This window comes from Sorex araneus, chromosome 3 (assembly GCF_027595985.1).
Source record: "Sorex araneus isolate mSorAra2 chromosome 3, mSorAra2.pri, whole genome shotgun sequence".
NCBI lineage: Eukaryota > Metazoa > Chordata > Mammalia > Eulipotyphla > Soricidae > Sorex > Sorex araneus.
In genome coordinates this window covers 185,314,748-185,331,632 of record NC_073304.1, presented here as the reverse complement: position 1 = coordinate 185,331,632, position 16,885 = coordinate 185,314,748, and the positions used below count along the sequence as shown (strand labels likewise).

The 16,885-nt window shown below is 47.8% G+C and overlaps 1 protein-coding gene across 1 annotated transcript in view; it reads left to right on the top strand.

Moving 5' to 3' along the window:
• The window catches only part of DNAH2 (dynein axonemal heavy chain 2), a 168,838-nt gene that overhangs the window by 125,126 nt on the left and 26,827 nt on the right, over positions 1 to 16,885 (top strand). Inside the window, exons 45-64 of the mRNA XM_004605194.2 lie at positions 72 to 230; positions 2,447 to 2,599; positions 2,762 to 2,853; positions 3,173 to 3,371; positions 3,546 to 3,770; positions 5,278 to 5,382; positions 6,294 to 6,482; positions 6,865 to 6,950; positions 7,093 to 7,223; positions 7,551 to 7,700; positions 8,045 to 8,212; positions 8,722 to 8,882; positions 9,142 to 9,281; positions 10,828 to 10,960; positions 11,058 to 11,197; positions 13,168 to 13,378; positions 13,560 to 13,676; positions 13,845 to 13,986; positions 15,641 to 15,810; positions 15,915 to 16,031. Coding sequence (XP_004605251.2) covers positions 72 to 230; positions 2,447 to 2,599; positions 2,762 to 2,853; positions 3,173 to 3,371; positions 3,546 to 3,770; positions 5,278 to 5,382; positions 6,294 to 6,482; positions 6,865 to 6,950; positions 7,093 to 7,223; positions 7,551 to 7,700; positions 8,045 to 8,212; positions 8,722 to 8,882; positions 9,142 to 9,281; positions 10,828 to 10,960; positions 11,058 to 11,197; positions 13,168 to 13,378; positions 13,560 to 13,676; positions 13,845 to 13,986; positions 15,641 to 15,810; positions 15,915 to 16,031 — 2,988 coding nt within the window. The remainder of the gene's footprint in view (positions 1 to 71; positions 231 to 2,446; positions 2,600 to 2,761; positions 2,854 to 3,172; positions 3,372 to 3,545; positions 3,771 to 5,277; positions 5,383 to 6,293; positions 6,483 to 6,864; positions 6,951 to 7,092; positions 7,224 to 7,550; positions 7,701 to 8,044; positions 8,213 to 8,721; positions 8,883 to 9,141; positions 9,282 to 10,827; positions 10,961 to 11,057; positions 11,198 to 13,167; positions 13,379 to 13,559; positions 13,677 to 13,844; positions 13,987 to 15,640; positions 15,811 to 15,914; positions 16,032 to 16,885) is intronic.

The window sequence follows — 16,885 nt, the reverse complement described above, 5'->3', positions numbered from 1 at the left end:
AAGAGAGGGTAAGTGACCGTGGCTTATGGGTTACAGGAAGGAACAAAGAGCCCCTTCTTGTTCTACTCCAGGGTGAAGCAGAGACCTTGCAACGCATGTTTGAAAAATTTATCAACAAGATGCTGACTTTCAAGAAGATCAATTGTAATGAGCTCGTCCCTCTTCCTGAATACAGCGGAATCATTTCCCTTTGCAAGCTGTACTCAGCTCTGGCCACACCAGAAAATGGGGTAAAGGGTTACCCAAGCAGGGCTGGGGCAGACCAGGCTTGTGCCCTCCCAGGATCAACTTCTGAGCCACAGTGTGAGCACCAGGCTTGAGCAGAGCATTTGCACGCACAGTCAAAGCCGGACAAAGGCTCTATACCGGGTGCAGTCCACAGTGGGCTTGATTTTACTCACTTCCTACCTATATTTTGAAAGCCAAGGAGACAAGTTCATTGTTTTCCTTAGTCATTCTTTTTTTTTTTTTTTTTACTAAATCTTGGTTATTTGAGACCTTGGGATCTAATTTCTGCTGGAAGAAGCTCCCAACCTAATCTGATGAGGGTTTTAAACATTCCCAATTTTGTTCAATTTAGAATTATGGAATAGGGATCAAAATGAACTTTTTTCTGTTGTGATTAAGTTACTACCTAGAAAAGGTTTGTGTGTGTGTCTGTGTGTGTGTATGTGTAATTCTGTGTGTACACAGGTATATTTGTTTGTTATTGGGCCACACCGAGTGGAGCTCAGAGCTTACTCCTGGCTCTGCACCCAGGGATCATTCCTGGCACGGCTTGGGGAACCATATGGGGTGCCAGGAACTGAATTCCATTGGCCACGTACAAGGCAAGAGCCCTGCACTCTAGCCCAAACTGTATTATTTCTAAGATTGCCAGAAAACTAACATGTAGTTAACATCAAGCTATGTGATAAGTTCTATGACCTTATATATAATTCTAATATAAATTAAGACTTTGTAGATAAACTTGCAAGGTATCATAGGGGAGGATGGTGATGCAGTGTCCGTAGCACCTGGTGCTGGTTAGGAAACACTTCATGCTGGGCAGAGGGAAGAACTCAGGAAGGAGGTGGGCAGTGCAGGCTGGAGTTTGCCAAGACCCTCTTCAGTGTGGGAGAGCCTATATTTAATGTTGGGGTGAATTGGAAGGACAGACTAAGGTTTCTTGTTTGAATATAGTAGAAAATTGAGTCTAAAGGTAATTTGAAGGTTATTCTAAGCCTAAGCACAATACTCTGGATTGTGCCCCATCCTGTGCCCCACTGGATATAGTTGTAGGTATTTTACTCAGGAGCTGTTCTTAAGTGTACCTGCACTTGGGCCTGTGGCTGGGTTGTACAGTAGATTAGAGTGGATCTGGACATAGAATTAGCAGTCTTTGGGGCTGGAGCAATAGCACAGTGGGTAGGGCATTTGCCTTGCACGTGGCCAACCCGGGTTCCATTCCCAGCATCCCATATGGTCCCCTGAGCACTGCCAGGAGTAATTCCTGAGTGCATGAGCCAGGAGTAACCCCTGTGCAACTCGGGTGTGACCCAAAAATAAAAAAAAAGAATTAGCAGTCTTTATTTAAGTGTTTGGCCCACACCAGAAATGCTCAGGTGTTACTACTGGCTCTGCACTCAGGAATCACTCCAGACAGTGCTTGGGGGACCATAGGGGATGCTGAAGATCAAACCTGGATTGACCACATGCAAAACAGGCGCCCTGACTCTTGTACTAACTGTCTTGGGGAGTTTAGCCCCTGGGGTTCGGTTGCTACACATGCTCCCTACCCCATCAGCGAGTGGTAGCTCCATGGGCCTTCTGGATTGGGGAATCAAGAGCAGGAGCTGTAACAGGCTGGTTCTGCTATTGTTACATTTTAAGTTAAGGATTTTAATTATATATAAGTGATAGGAGCTGGAGCAATAGCACAGCGGGTAGGGCGTTTGCCTTGCACGTGGCCAACCCGGGTTCGATTCCCAGCATCTCATATGGTTCCCTGAGCACCGCCAGGGGTAATTCCTGAGTGTAGAGCCAGAGGGCTTGCTCTTGGCTCTGTGGCCTGTTATGTTTTATGCCTCGCAGAGAAGAAACTCAGGACAACTGCTGAACTATCAAGAAAGTTCATGCTTATCTAAATGTTTTAGATTTGTTTCTTTACAATAATGTTTTCCCCAAAGATTAGAAAACACTATCTTTGTGACAATTGGCCAAAATCTATCCTTCCATATCATGTATATATTTTTTAATTTTTTATTTTAGTCACACCTGGCGATGTCCAGGAGTTGACTCTGCACTTAGGAATTACTCCTGGCTTTGCTCGGGGGACCAGACGGGATGTCAGGGATCTAGCCTAGGTCAACCACATGTAAGGCAAATGCCCTACCCACTGTACTATCACTCCGACCCCCATATCATGTATATTTTAGGGTATTTCCCTTTGTCGTCTTCTCTCCAGGTGAATCCCGCTGACATTGAAAACTATGGGACCATGGTAGAGCTGACATTTGTATTCAGCATGATCTGGTCCGTGTGTGCTTCTGTGGATGAGGAGGGCCGCAAGAAGATTGATAGTTACCTCCGGGAGATTGAGGGTTCCTTTCCCAATAAGGTCAGGGCATTCAAATCCAATTCTGTCTTTTCAGAACCTGCTTGCAGAGCCCTATTCTCAGTCTCTTAAGTGTTAGCCAACCCAACTGTCTGTGGCTACTTCTTCTGGGCTGATGAGTACTGGAGGGAGGTTTTGGTAATCTGACATGCATTTCCTCCTTAGGACACGGTGTATGAGTATTTTGTGGACCCCAAGATTCGGAGTTGGGTATCATTTGAGGATAAGCTCCCTAAGAGTTGGCGCTACCCTCCAAAGTAAGGCCAGGGCCTTCAGGGTGGATTGAGGTTGGGGGTACAGTTGGCAGGAGATGTGGGCAGAGGGCAAGGGGTCTAGCACAAAGGAGTGATAGACAGGAGGGGTTATATTCCTGGAGAGATGCCCCTTGGGTAAGCAAAGCAAGATCTAGAGGAAATGGGGCAGGATCCTTAAGGAGAATTCCCCAAGCCCCACAGGAGCCAGTTGGTGACTAGAGTGATGATGTTGGAGGGAGAGAAATAGCAAGAGGCAGAATGAAGCAGGAGCTGGAAAGGAGTAGCACAGTGGTGCTGAAATTCAGTTCCCTTTCTTCCCTAGCTCCCCCTTCTATAAGATCATAGTGCCCACTGTCGACACCGTGCGCTACAACTACCTGGTGAGCGCCTTGGTGGCTAACCAGAATCCTGTCCTGCTGGTGGGTCCCGTTGGGACTGGGAAGACCTCCATTGCCCAGGGTGTTCTGCAGTCTCTGCCTTCCAGCCAGTGGTCAGTGCTCATTGTCAACATGTCTGCACAGGTGAGTTGCAAGACTCAGAGGGCAGGCCTCCAGCTCCCCCAACATCCTCCCTCATCCTGGGGTCTCCTTCCTCAGCCTCTGCTCATCCTGGGATCCAAGAGCCTGAGTGACTCTTCTCCAGTTTTACATTTCCCTTGGAGAACTCAGGCATTTTTTCTCTACCCTTTTCACCAGACCACATCCAACAATGTACAAAGCATCATTGAGAGTCGGGTGGAGAAGCGAACCAAGGGTGTCTATGTGCCATTTGGTGGCAAAAGCATGATCACTTTTATGGATGATCTGAATATGCCAGCAAAGGACACCTTTGGGTCTCAGCCACCCTTGGAACTGATTCGCCTCTGGATTGACTATGGTTTCTGGTATGATCGTTTGAAGCAGACCATCAAGTATATCCGTGTAAGCATCCCGAGAGTTCATTCATCTGTTTTCCTCCTATGAGAGGTTCAGGCCCCACCCTATGGTAATCCTAAAAGAAAATTCTGGAATTCTCTATCACTCTCCATCCTGGAGTTCCCTACCTTTTTCAGGGCTCACTCATTTGGTTGCTGTATCACTATATCACTCTCACTGTATCACTGCCATCCCATTGCTCATCGATTTGCTTGAGCGGGCACCAGTAACGTCTCCATTGTGAGACTTGTTGTTACCGGTTTTGGCATATTGAATACACCACGGGTAGCTTGCCAGGCTCTGCCGTGCGGGCGAGATACTCTCGGTAGTTTGCTGTGCTCTCCTAGAGGGGTGGAGGACTAGAACCCAGGTCAGCCGAGTGCAAGGCAAATGTCTTACCCGCTGTGCTAGCGCTCCAGCCCATTTGGTTGCTAAATTTTCAAATCCTATTATTAACTTTCCTCATTGACCTTTAAGACAAAGGATTCTGTTCTCCAACTTTTATTCATTTTCCAGTTCGCTTACATAATATGACTTACATGTCAAGCCTGATGCCATCCCAAATTGCCTTACCACCAGTGTGCAGAATACCTCTCCAGGCCTCACTACCAGCTCTTGGTGTAGTAACAACTTGGGGGTCAATTCTCACCCTGCCCAGCCCCTTAGGCCCAGGCATCCCCCTTCAGACCTCACTCCTCTCCCATGGGATTCTGAGTATCTCAGTTCTCTCATTTTCCTGAATCTATGGACAGTGGTCATCCAAGTCGGGTTTCTGGGGTGCCCAATCTCCTTGGCACTCTGTGTGTGTATAAGTGGGTAGAAGTGTTTTATTTACTTATTTATTTTCTTTTTGGATGACACTCAGCAATGCTCAGGGCTCTGCACTCAGGAATCACTCCTGGTGGTATTCAGGGGATTATATGGGATTCCAGGAATCAAACCTGGTTGGCCACGTGCAAGGCAAATGACCTTCCCACTGTGCTATCACTCTGGCCCTGAAGAAGTGTGTGTGTTTTTTTTGAAAAAAAAGAGAGGCTGGAAGATGTAAACCAATATGTTTTAACTTCTGCTTTTGAATTTGGGTACATGGATTATGAAGATAAAATAAAAACTAGGGTTTGGAGCGAGTAGTATGTTTACCTTGCATATGGCTGATCCTGGCTGGGTCCCATATAGGTCCCCCAAGTCCCACTAAGAGTGATCCCTGAGCACAGAGACAGGATAAGTCCCTAAACGACCAAAAAAGAATTAAAAGTAAATAGTTTTAAATAAAATTAAATAAATAAATTAGTATAATTATTTAATAGTTCTTAATAAATAAATATTTTTAATCCTGTCCTTCCCTTATCTTTCCCTACCCCCATGATTGTTCCTTCCTGCTCATTCTGAATCTGATCGTCTTTCCTTTGGTCCCTCTGTTTGCTCTCTCCCCTGTTCCTTTTTTCATTCTCCCTGTTTCTGTGCCGCCTCTCTCCTCCCCCCACCCCTGCCTTGTTTTATCTTTGCTCTCTAGGACATGTTCCTCATGGCTGCCATGGGCCCTCCTGGGGGTGGACGGAATGTCATCTCCCCAAGGCTGCAGAGTCGCTTCAACATCATCAACATGACATTTCCCACGGTGAGGGCATAATGGACTGTGGGAGAGGGACCGTGGGAGCAAAAGCATCCATATTTCATAGAATAAAGGGCAGAGAAATGAGGGAACTGAGGGACTCCACAACAGAGTCGATGCAGGGAGCTGTAATGTGCAGTGAGGAGACTGTGGGCACCTTTGTGTCTCCTTCGCTGGCACAGATACAGGGTGGGTGTGTAGCTTTCTGGTTATGAAGCCTTTTGGTGCTGATGGACAAAGAACTCAGGGAATCCAATTAGACTGGGGATGATAAGATTCTGTCAAGCTGTGAGTTGAGAGGAATTCCAAGATTAGAGTAAGGAGAGGAAGGCACTCAGGTGTGCCTCAAATACTCAGTAAATAAAGATAATGTACTTCTTAATGCAACTCTTAAAAATCATGGCAACAATTTAAGATGAATAGAGCACCAAAATTTTAGTTTAGTTTTTTTTTTTTTTTTTTTGCTTTTTGGGTCACACCTGGTGATGCACAGGAGTTACTTCTGGCTCTGCCTCAGGAATTACTCCTGGTAGTGCTCAGGGGACCATATAGGACGCTGGGAATTGAACCTGGGTCAGCTGTGTGCAAGGCAAATGCCCTACCCGCTGTGCTATTACTCCAGCCCCAAGAGCACCAAAATTTTAAATAAATACAAAACCAAAACTGCATTGTTGAGCCATTATTGGAGCCTTAGGTAAGAAGAAGAATGAATTACATGATTTCCCTCTTCATTTCAAATATTAGTGTCCAGCTCATGTAATTTTAATTTGAAAACAATGCAGTATTCTCTTTCTGAGTATTTTTGGTGTCCCTTTAAGGTCTTCCTCCAAGGCAGGTGCTGCATTCATTGCACACTGGGCTCAGCCTGGCTCACAGAACAGGAGCCTGGGAAACTGAGTCTGAGCGCCTGTTTCTAGGAGTCTCAGATCATCCGAATATTTGGCACCATGATCAATCAGAAGCTTCAGGAATTTGAGGAAGAGGTGAAGCCCATTGGGATTGTGGTGACTGAGGCCACCTTGGATGTGTACAACTCTGTGGTCCAGCGCTTCCTGCCCACACCAGCCAAGATCCATTACCTCTTCAACCTTCGAGACATCTCTAAGGTGAAACTCTCACCCAGCACAGCCTCATTGGAGGCACTGTTTTCTCCCCAAAATAAGCCCTAGTGCTCAGTAGCATCCTATGTACCCAAATCCACTCCTACCTGAGAAAGCCACTTTCTTTGACCAAACATCCAAACTTTCTTTATTGTTTATTCTCGGCCTACATCTGGTGGTGCTCGGGAACTACTCCAAGTGTGGTGCTCTGGAGTCACTCTGGAGGTGCTTTGCAGACCATGATGTGCCAGGGATCGAATCTGCAACCTCCCCCATGCGAAGCATGTGCTCCAACTCTTCAAACTGCCTTGCTCCAGCCCTTTCCTCTGGAAGTTCTGCAAGGAATCTCTTCCCTCCCTCTACTCAATTAGCCCCGGCTCTTCCCCAGGTGTTCCAGGGCATGCTGAGAGCTAACAAGGACTTCCATGACACCAAGACTAGCATCACACGACTCTGGATCCATGAATGTTTCAGGTGACCTGGCCAGACCTCCCCAAATACAGGTTCCTCAGCCTTGCGCCAAGCCCCTGCCCCCACCTTCACCCCCCACCTGACACTCTTCCCCAGGGCCTTTCTCCTCTTTGTTCCTAGATACCCTCCAAATTTCTCTCAACAGAGTCTTCTCTGACCGTCTGGTTGATGCAACAGACATGGAGGCCTTCATTGGTATCATAAGTGACAAACTCGGCTCTTTCTTTGACCTCACATTTCATAATATTTGCCCCAACAAACGTTCTCCTGTCTTTGGTGAGCTTGGATCTTTGACATCTTGGGCTAGAGGCCTATGGGATTAGAAGAGCCAAGGTCTAGGGGCTGGAGCGATAGTACAGCAGGTAGGGCGTTTGTCTTGCACATGGGGGACCCGGGTTCGATACCTGGCAGCCCATATGGTCCCCCAAGCACCTCCAGGAGTAATTCCTGAGTGCAGAGCTAGGAGTTACACCTGAGTTTCACCAGGTGTGACCCAAAAAGAAAAAAAAAGAGCCAAAGCTTAGAGTCCTGATGCATAGGCCTTTGGGAAAGTGCAGTAAGAGCATGCATTTGAGTCCCTGACTCCCTTTCCCCTTGACCCAGGGGACTTCATGAGGGAGCCCAAGGTATATGAAGACCTGACTGATATGGCAGTGTTGAAGGCAGCCATGGAGAATGCTCTGAATGAATACAATATTTCACCCTCTGTCGTGCCAATGCAACTGGTGCTCTTCCGAGAGGCTGTTGAACACAGTGAGTCCTTTGTTGTTCCCAGGGCCTTCCCCGGCTTCTCAGTTATGGTGTTCCCATGGAAACAGGAAGTCCTTTAAAGGTCTTGGTCTTGTTCCCAACCAAGCCCAAGAAGTTGCCTTCTACCCTGACCTCAGATGCTCTCGTGGCAATGGGCAGGCTTTTCCTTGCCTGTGATGTGTAAAAGACATGGTGAAGGTTAGAAGTGGAATCGCTTCCAGGACCTGGAACACCAACTTCTTCTCATACCTTTTGTGCTTCTATTTCAGTGTCAGGCATCCCAGTCCCTCCTCTAGAGACTGAGGCTGCTCAGCCATCTCTTTGTCCTAATCTTCCTCTCCCTCCAGTTACAAGGATTGTGCGGGTCATTGGACAGCCAAGGGGCAATATGCTCTTGGTGGGCATTGGGGGCAGCGGGCGTCAGAGTTTGGCTCGCTTGGCCTCCTCCATCTGTGAGTACATCACCTTCCAGATTGAGGTCACCAAATCCTATCGGAAGCAGGAGTTCCGAGAAGGTAAGGGTGGAGTGCAGTGGGGGGGTGGGGGTCTGAATCAGAGGACGGTCTGAGGCTGAATAGAAAGATGAAAGGAGAGATCTGGGGAGAAAAGAGCAAGAGAGATGGGGAGAGATTAAGAGAGATGGGGCTGGAGCAATAACACAGTGGGTAGGGCGTTTGCCTTGCACTCGGCTGACCCAGGTTCGATTCCCAGCATCCCATATGGTCCCCTGAGCACCGCCAGGAGTAATTCCTGAGTGCAGAGCCAGGAGTAACCCCTGTGCATCGCCAGGTGTGACCCAAAAAAAGAACCAAAAAAAAAAAAAGAAAGACTAAGAGAGAGAGAGAGAGAGAGAAAGAGAGAAAGAGAGAAATCAGAGAGCTAGTGGGTCCCATGAGGGTTAGAGATAGTGTATGTGTGGAAGACTGGGGACATGTTCCTGAATCTCAGAGTAATAGTAAAGACAAGACAGCAAATCTGAGGTGTTGGTCCTCTCGTTCCCGTCCCCTATCTGCCCCTGAACCAGATATCAAGCGTTTGTATCGTCAAGCTGGAGTAGAGCTCATGGCCACATCCTTCCTGTTTGTGGACACTCAAATCGCTGATGAGTCATTCTTAGAGGACATCAACAACATCCTCAGCTCAGGCGAGGTTCCTAATCTTTACAAGACTGATGAGTTTGAAGAGGTACGATCCCATCCCTGCCACACTCACTACAGGCTTTCTCTAGACTTTCTGACTCACCCTTGAGGAAGCACCAATTCAGAATACGCTCTATAGTACCCCCTGTACTCCCTTCACCCCCATTCAGGCAAAGAGTCTTGACTCTTTCTCTCTCAAGAGACCCTACTGTGGGGAGCAGCTCTAACACCCTGCCTGCCAGCATTGCTTGCTGCTCCCTACACGGGATGGCTGCAGGAACTGTAGTGCTGTGGCTTCCCTGCAGATCCAAACGCAAATTATAGACCAGGCCCGAGCCGAGCAGGTGCCAGAATCCTCTGACAGCCTCTTCGCCTACCTCATTGAGCGCGTGCGGAACAACCTGCACATCATTCTCTGCCTCAGTCCTGTGGGCAATCCCTTTAGGTGAGTCTCATTTCACTTCTCCTTCCTGCTCTGGGCCTGTCCTGCCTTCTGGGAGTGAGCCTCATAAGTAGTCCTGCTTTCCTGGCCAGGCTCAACCCAAATTCTCTCTCTTTTTTTTTTTTTGATTTTTGGGTCACACCCAGCGATGTTCAGGGGTCACTCCTGGCTTTGCACTCAGGAATTATCCCTGGCGGTGCTCAGGGGACCATATAGGATGCTGGGAATCGAACCTGGGTTAGCCACATGCAAGGCAAACGCCCTACCCGCTGTGCTATCACTCCAGCAACCCCCCTTTTTTTGGGTCACACCCGGCGATGCACAGGGGTTACTCCTGGCTTTGCACTCAGGAATCACTCCTGGCAGTGCTCAGGGGACCATACGGGATGCTGGGAATTGAACCTGGGTCAGCTGAGTGCAAGGCAAACGCTCTACCCGCTGTGCTATCACTCCAGCCCCGAAGTTTTCTTTTTTTTTTTCTTTTTTGGGTTGAGAGGACAACCCAAATCCTCTCACTCTGTCTCCTCACAGAGCATTTCTGATGATGCCATAGGAATTGTCCACCTGCTTTTGGTATAACTAGATATGTAGGGGATTGCATTTTAGTTTTAGATTTTTATTTGTGATGGGGAAAAACTGTGCATAATACTAAATTTTCCATCCCAGAATTTTGTGTGTTGGAAATTGAACCCCAGGGCTCATATATGCAAAGCATTTGCTCTACCACTGAGTTACAGCCCCAGCCATCCTTGCATTGGTTTGTTTTGTTTTCATTGCATTGCTCAGGGCCACTCCCATCTTGGTGCTCTAGAGTCACTCGCAGCAGTGCCTGGGGGACAGTATGGAGCTGGGGATTGAATTTAGGCCTTCCACACACACAACACATGCTCTAATCCTTTGCACTGTCTCCCTGGCCTACCTCTTGTGGGGGCTGGGGGCTCCCAAGCAATGCTCAGGGGTCCCTGGTGCCACTCTTGGCAATACTTAACTAACCAGACTTGGTGTATAAGGAACCATGTGATGCTGGGTATTAAAACCAGACTCACACATGCAAAGCACATGCAACAGGGCTGGAGCGATAGCACAGCGGGTAGGGCGTTTTCCTTGCACGCGGCCAACCCAGGTTCGATTCCCAGCATCCCATATGGTCTCCCGAGCACTGCCAGGAGTAATTCCTGAGTGCAGAGTACCAGGAATAACCCCTGAGCATCACTGGGTATGACCGAAAAAGCAAAAATAAATAAATAAATAAATAAATAAATAAACAAATAAAGTCATCGTTAAAAAAAAAAGCACATGCAACAGCCCTTTGAGCTATCTCACTATCCCCTAGAACCTAGTTCTTTCCCTTTTTTTCCTATCATTTTTTTTTAGGTACATTGATTTACAATACAATGTAGAGCCTATTTCTTTCTATGACCTTGAACTCTCTCTATAGGAAACAGAATCTGGCCAAGGAGATACAGGCACCTAAGGACGGAGACATAGCTGGTAGCTGGGGGTTGAGTCTGAGAATAGATTTTAACGGTTTCTTGAAATCCCTCACCAGGAACTGGATCCGCCAGTATCCAGCCTTGGTGAACTGCACAACTATCAACTGGTTCTCAGAATGGCCCCGGGAGGCACTGCTAGAAGTAGCCGAGAAATACCTCATGGGAGTAGACCTGGGAACTCAGGAGAATGTAAGAGCCTGTTATCTTTCATCCCACCCTTGATTCTTCCTAATTTTCATCTCCATTAACCTTGACTTTTCTGACATCCTTTATCTACTCACCTCAGATCCACAAGAAAGTGGCCCAGATCTTTGTCACTATGCACTGGTCAGTGGCTCAGTATTCCCAGAAAATGCTGTTGGAACTGCGAAGACACAACTATGTCACACCCACCAACTATCTGGAACTCGTGTCTGGATATAAGAAGTATGAAAAAGAGGGGGCAGGGATGTAGCTCGAATGGTTTTGCCAGGTCTTGCATATGTGAGGCTCTGGGTTCAATCCCTGACCCCACGGGCCCCCTGAACTCTTTTGGGTGTGGCTCTAGCAGCCCCCAGAGAAGCTTGACATCCACGAGGCAGGTAACTTCTGAGGGTGGTTGATGGACTGATGTAGTGGAAATATTAGGAGCAGGCCATGAGTATTAATGTGAAGCCATGGGTCTGATGTGGAATGACAGCTATGCAGAGTCTTTGTTTCTCCCAGATAGTTAATGAAAAAGAGATGGGGGGGGCAGTGGTGGAGTGATGGTACAGCAGGTAAGGTGCGCTTGCCTTACACATAGGGATGACCCAGGTTCTATCCCCAGCATCCATATGGTCCCCCAAACCTGCCAGGAGTAATTCCTGAGTACAGAACCAGAAATAACCTCTGAGCACTGCTGGATGTGAATCCCTCACCCCCAACCCCTGGGGCCCTGCCAAAAAAAAAAGAGGTGGAGTCTGGGGGGGGGGTGGCCATGTCTAGCACTCTCTGGCTATGTTGTTTGGGAATGTTATTTCTTTTTTTTTTTTTTTGCTTTTTTGGGGGGCGTTGTTTTTTCTGGCCACATCTGGCTGTGATCAGGGCTTACTCCTGGTTCTGACCTCAGGGGTTACTCCTGGTGGAGCTCAGGGGACCATATGTGATTCCAGAGATAGAACCAAGGTCTTCTGCATACAAGGCAAGAACCTTACCCATAGTACTATCTCTCTGGTTCATAGTATTATCTCTCTTTTTCTTATCATAGTACAGCTGATATATTGCCATATATACCCAAAATCTATTTACACATTCATCTCCTTTCAACCTTTAGTATCTCCTGCTATTTTCACCATTCCCTAGAACTTTATAGTCTTTAAGTTTGTGTTGAGTGTTTTTTTTTAATAGGGGGTGCTGGAGCCACACCTGGTTGTGCTCAGGGGTTACTCCTGACTCTGTACTTAGAAATCACTCCTGGCAGGTTCAGGGTACCGTATGGTATACCAGGGATCAAAACCAGTTCAGCCACATGTAAAACTAGCACCTTACCATTGTACCATCTCTCTGGCACCTGTGTTGAATGTTTTTTAATGTGTAAAACAATAATAATTTGCTGGGGAGGAGGGGTGCAGTACCACCAGCATGTCAAGTTGTACCTGCGGGGTAAGTGCATCAGCAGCAGCCTGATGGTGCCTTAAGGCTCTGTACTCTGAAATTACTCCAGGAATGGAATATTGGGGACTGAACCCAGGTGGGCTGCATACAAAGCAAGAGCCCTACCTGTTTTACAGTGCTCTGATCCTCCAGCTTCTCTTTTAAGATATCAGAAATTGACCATATAGTACAGTAGGTAGGGCACTTGCTTTGCATGTAGCTGACCTGGGTTCAATCCTTGAAACCCCAAATAGTTCCCTGAACCCTCCAGGAGTGATCCCTGAGTGCAGAGCCAGGAGTTACCCTGAGCATAGCTGGATGTGGCCCAAAACTACTCCAAAAAAATTAAATTAAAAAATCAGAAAGCATGGCAAAACTGAGCCTGGGGAAGACACAGTCTGTGCTGAGAGAGGGCTGCTTTCTGGGGACAAGATTTTTTTTTTCTTGGTTCACTCCAGACAGTGCACCTGAACCCAGGGAGCAACAGCCAGAGAGTCTGGCAGGGAAGCGTCATGATTAAGAACAGTTTTGAGAGAGCTGACTGTCACCATGGTGTGTAGAATAAATCAGAGAGCAGAATGTGGAAGTTGGAAGATCAGCTGGGAAGCTGTTGGCATTGATCCAGTTAGGAAGTTAAAAAAATCCGACCAGAATGGTGGACAAGGTGGAAATTGAAAGGAAACGGGGGTCGTGAGATGCACACGTAGGGGAAATGGCCTCGGGCACACCCCTGTCTGGGAGCTTGGCCTTACCCCACACTTTATCCCGCACTGTCTCCCCAGGCTGCTGGCAGAGAAAAGGCAGGAGTTGCTGGACCAAGCCAATAAACTGCGAACAGGATTGTTTAAGATTGATGAAACCAGGGAAAAGGTAGAAATGATGTCTGTGGAGCTGGAGGAGGCCAAGAGAAAGGTGGCTGAGTTCCAGAAGCAGTGCGAAGAGTACTTGGTCATCATCGTGCAGCAGAAGCGGGAAGCTGATGAACAGCAGAAAGTGCGTCCCCAGCCATCCCCATGCACCTATGTCACTAGTCCTGCCCCACAGACTCCCTTATGACCAGCAATCACGATGCCAAGTGCCCACCAGGGATTGCCGCTTCTCTGTTGCCACCAGCACAGCCAACCCCATCTCTGTCCAAGGTGATGACCAGCCCTTTTCCTCTCTCAATCCCTAGGCCGTCACCGCCAATAGTGAGAAGATTGCAGTTGAGGAAATCAAGTGCCAAGCTCTGGCTGACAATGCCCAGAAGGATCTAGAAGAGGCATTGCCAGCTCTGGAAGAGGCCATGCGGGTATGGAAGGCAGAAGGGCCCAGGGAAAGGACCCACCTTTTTTGCCCTCAAAGGACCTGAGCGTGTGGGAGGGAGCAGGGTGTGTTAGCTGGTTCCTCTTCATTAAGAACCTGTCTTATCTGAGAGCATCTGAGTTGACTTTGGCTCTAAATTAATCCCTTTTCCCAGGCCTTGGAATCTTTGAATAAGAAGGATATTGGAGAAATCAAGTCTTATGGACGTCCCCCTGCCCAAGTGGAGATAGTGATGCAGGCAGTCATGATTCTTCGAGGAAATGAGCCCACGTGGGCAGAGGCCAAGAGACAACTAGGTAATCCAGAGAACCCAGAGACAATGTCCATTCACCCACCATCTATTAATCACTTACTGTGCATCAGGCTCCCGAGGAGGGAAAGATGAGTGGAGAATTGCACTATAGCTTGGGAGCGGAGCATTGCACCTTGTAGGAAAGGGCAGACTTAAGGACCAGTTGAGATTTTAGGGTTGTAACAGAAAATGACTCAACAGCCCCCTCCCCTCAAAAAAGGTTGTTTTTGGGAAAATTGTTCTAAATATGTGACAGCGTACCAAATCACACAACACAACACAATCACAATATCCCGTTAATCACCGATTTCTCAGGCGGGCTCAGTAACATCTCATTTTGTCCTTTTCCTGAGATCTTAGAAGTCTATCTCAACTTGGCCCTCCTAACGATGTTGCACTGGGGGCTCTTCAGGGTCAGGGGAATGAGATCCAGCTTGTTACTGGATTTTACATATGAATACACATGGGAAGCTTTGCAAGGCTGTCCCATGTGGGCAGGAAACTCTCAGAAGATTGCCAGTTTCTCTCAGAGGGAGAAGTAGGCTAAAGATATCGCGCGGGCCGCATGCTTCTGAGAGCTTGCTTTTAAGTCTCTCTCTGGATGTTGGCCGCTGATGGGATTATACACACCTGGGTTCCTCTGCCGGTACCTTCTTGCATGAGGCCTGTCCGAATGAGTAGAGAGGAGCCTCCAGCATGGCTGTAGCTAGGTTCTGGTGGTCTTCGGCCGCCGGGAGCTCTGCTCGGGGTGGGGAGGGAAGCTGGAGCCCATCCCCTCCAAGGGACCCTGGGGAAGACAGCCAGGCGTGTGGGCAAGAGACTCTCTGCCAAATAGAAATAGTAATTCAAAGGCAAAAATTCATTTGGGCCTCCAAAAGACAAGAATCAGAAAATGGTAAACAAGTCTTTCTGCAATCATTTTTGAGATTTTCTCTGTTTTGGTGTGGTTTTCTTTCCCCTGGTGGAATATAACTCTTAGGGAAGCATTTGATTTTCTTGTCATAGAATAGCCGATGTTTCTTTGGAGTATTAAGTGTAATTAATGAGAACTTTACAGAGAATGGGGTGCACAGGGCACTGTGTGAGTCTAAAGAAAGGAGCCAGGTCAGTGTAGGAACTTAGGGTGAAGTTAATTATCTTGGCCTTGGGAGTGGAGCCCAAGAAACTGTGGCCAGAGGATAGGATGTTTGCCTTGCACGTGGCTGACCGGGGTTCGATCCCCAGCATCCCATATGGTCCACTATACACCACCAGGAGTCATTCCTGAGTACAGAGCCTGGTACAACCCCTGAGCATCACCGGGTGTGATCCAAAAAAATACAAATAAATAAATAAATAAATAAATAAATAAATAAATAAAAGAAGAAACTGTGGCTATATCTAAGGAGAGGCAAGGGGCTGGAAAGATAGCACAGCGGGGAGGGCGTTTGCCTTGCACGCGGCCGACCCGGGTTCAAATCCCAGCATCCCATATGGTCCCCTGAGCACGGCCAGGGGTAATTCCTGAGTGCAGAGCCAGGAGTAACCCCTGTGCATCGCCAGGTATGACCCAAAAAGCAAAAAAAATTAAATAAAATAAAAAATAAGGAGAGGCAAAATGTGGACAAAGTTAGGTACTCTGCTGGTAAACCCCCTCCGACCCAATTTTCATACCACAGGGGAACAGAACTTCATCAAGTCACTGATCCATTTTGATAAAGACAACATCTCAGATAAGGTTCTGAAGAAGATTGGGGCCTATTGCGCCCAGCCTGACTTCCAGCCTGACATCATCGGCCGTGTCTCTTTGGCTGCCAAATCCCTGTGCATGTGGGTACGGGCCATGGAGGTAAGCAGTGCCAACCTGGGCTGGGCAGCAGGAGGCGTGACAGGATAAAGCCAGGGGCTTGGTGAGTGGGTGGAGGACCCAGGAACCTGGCTCTCTCCCTGCAGCTCTACGGGCGGCTCTATCGGGTAGTGGAGCCCAAGCGGGCACGATTAAATGCGGCATTGGCTCAACTTCAGGAGAAGCAAGCAGCGTTGGCCGAAGCCCAGGAGAAGCTTCGGGAGGTAAGGCTCACGCTCACCCTTCCTAGTGGAGCCTCTGTGCCAGGATGTTTACTCCTTCTTAGCTAGTTTTACGCCCCTCACCTATGTTCTGGCCAGCTTCCCACTCGAGGCCCTGCTTACATGAGTTGCTGCTGGCTCAGGTAGCTAAGCCAGTGGCAGAGCATTATAAAGGTACAACGCAGAGGGCACTGTTCCCAGAGAGCCCTCCCAAAGACTAATGTTGGAGCCGATGGTCTCTGTCATTTGGTCTGGACATGTGAACTGATGCCATTTGCCACAGTAGGGCAAGAGTGTCAGGATGGCTGTTGTTACCAGGAGGAAAAGCGGAAACCAGGAAGACCAAGTGTTTGTGAGTTGGGGTGGGCAGCCTCAACTGTGGAAGGGCCACACACTATGTGCAAGTTAGACAACCCAGAAGGTGATTTCTACAAGATAAACGCATAAATAATAATCTGTTAGGGTGGAATGGTGGAATGGAAAGTGTTATTATTAGTAGTTAAAACTCTTCCAGTCTCTCTTCAGTTTTTCTTTCTATTTTTGTTACTGTGGGGCCCATATCTGTCTGTGCTCAGGGAACACCAGGCCAGTTAATGAGGCGTGTGGCTCCTGGGATCAAATCCAAGACCTTTTGGATGCATGACATGTGTTCTACCACGTGAGCCACATCTCAGCCCATTACATGTTTCTGTCATTAAGGAGTAATAGATTCACATAGTTTGAGATTCAAAAATTGTAAAAGATTATCCAGTAGGAAGTCTCTTTCCTGCCATCTGCTTTCTAGCTTCCTCCCTTGAAAGCAGCTGGTATTGCTGAGTTTCAGTTTTCACTCAGGGATAGTCTATACTGATATAATC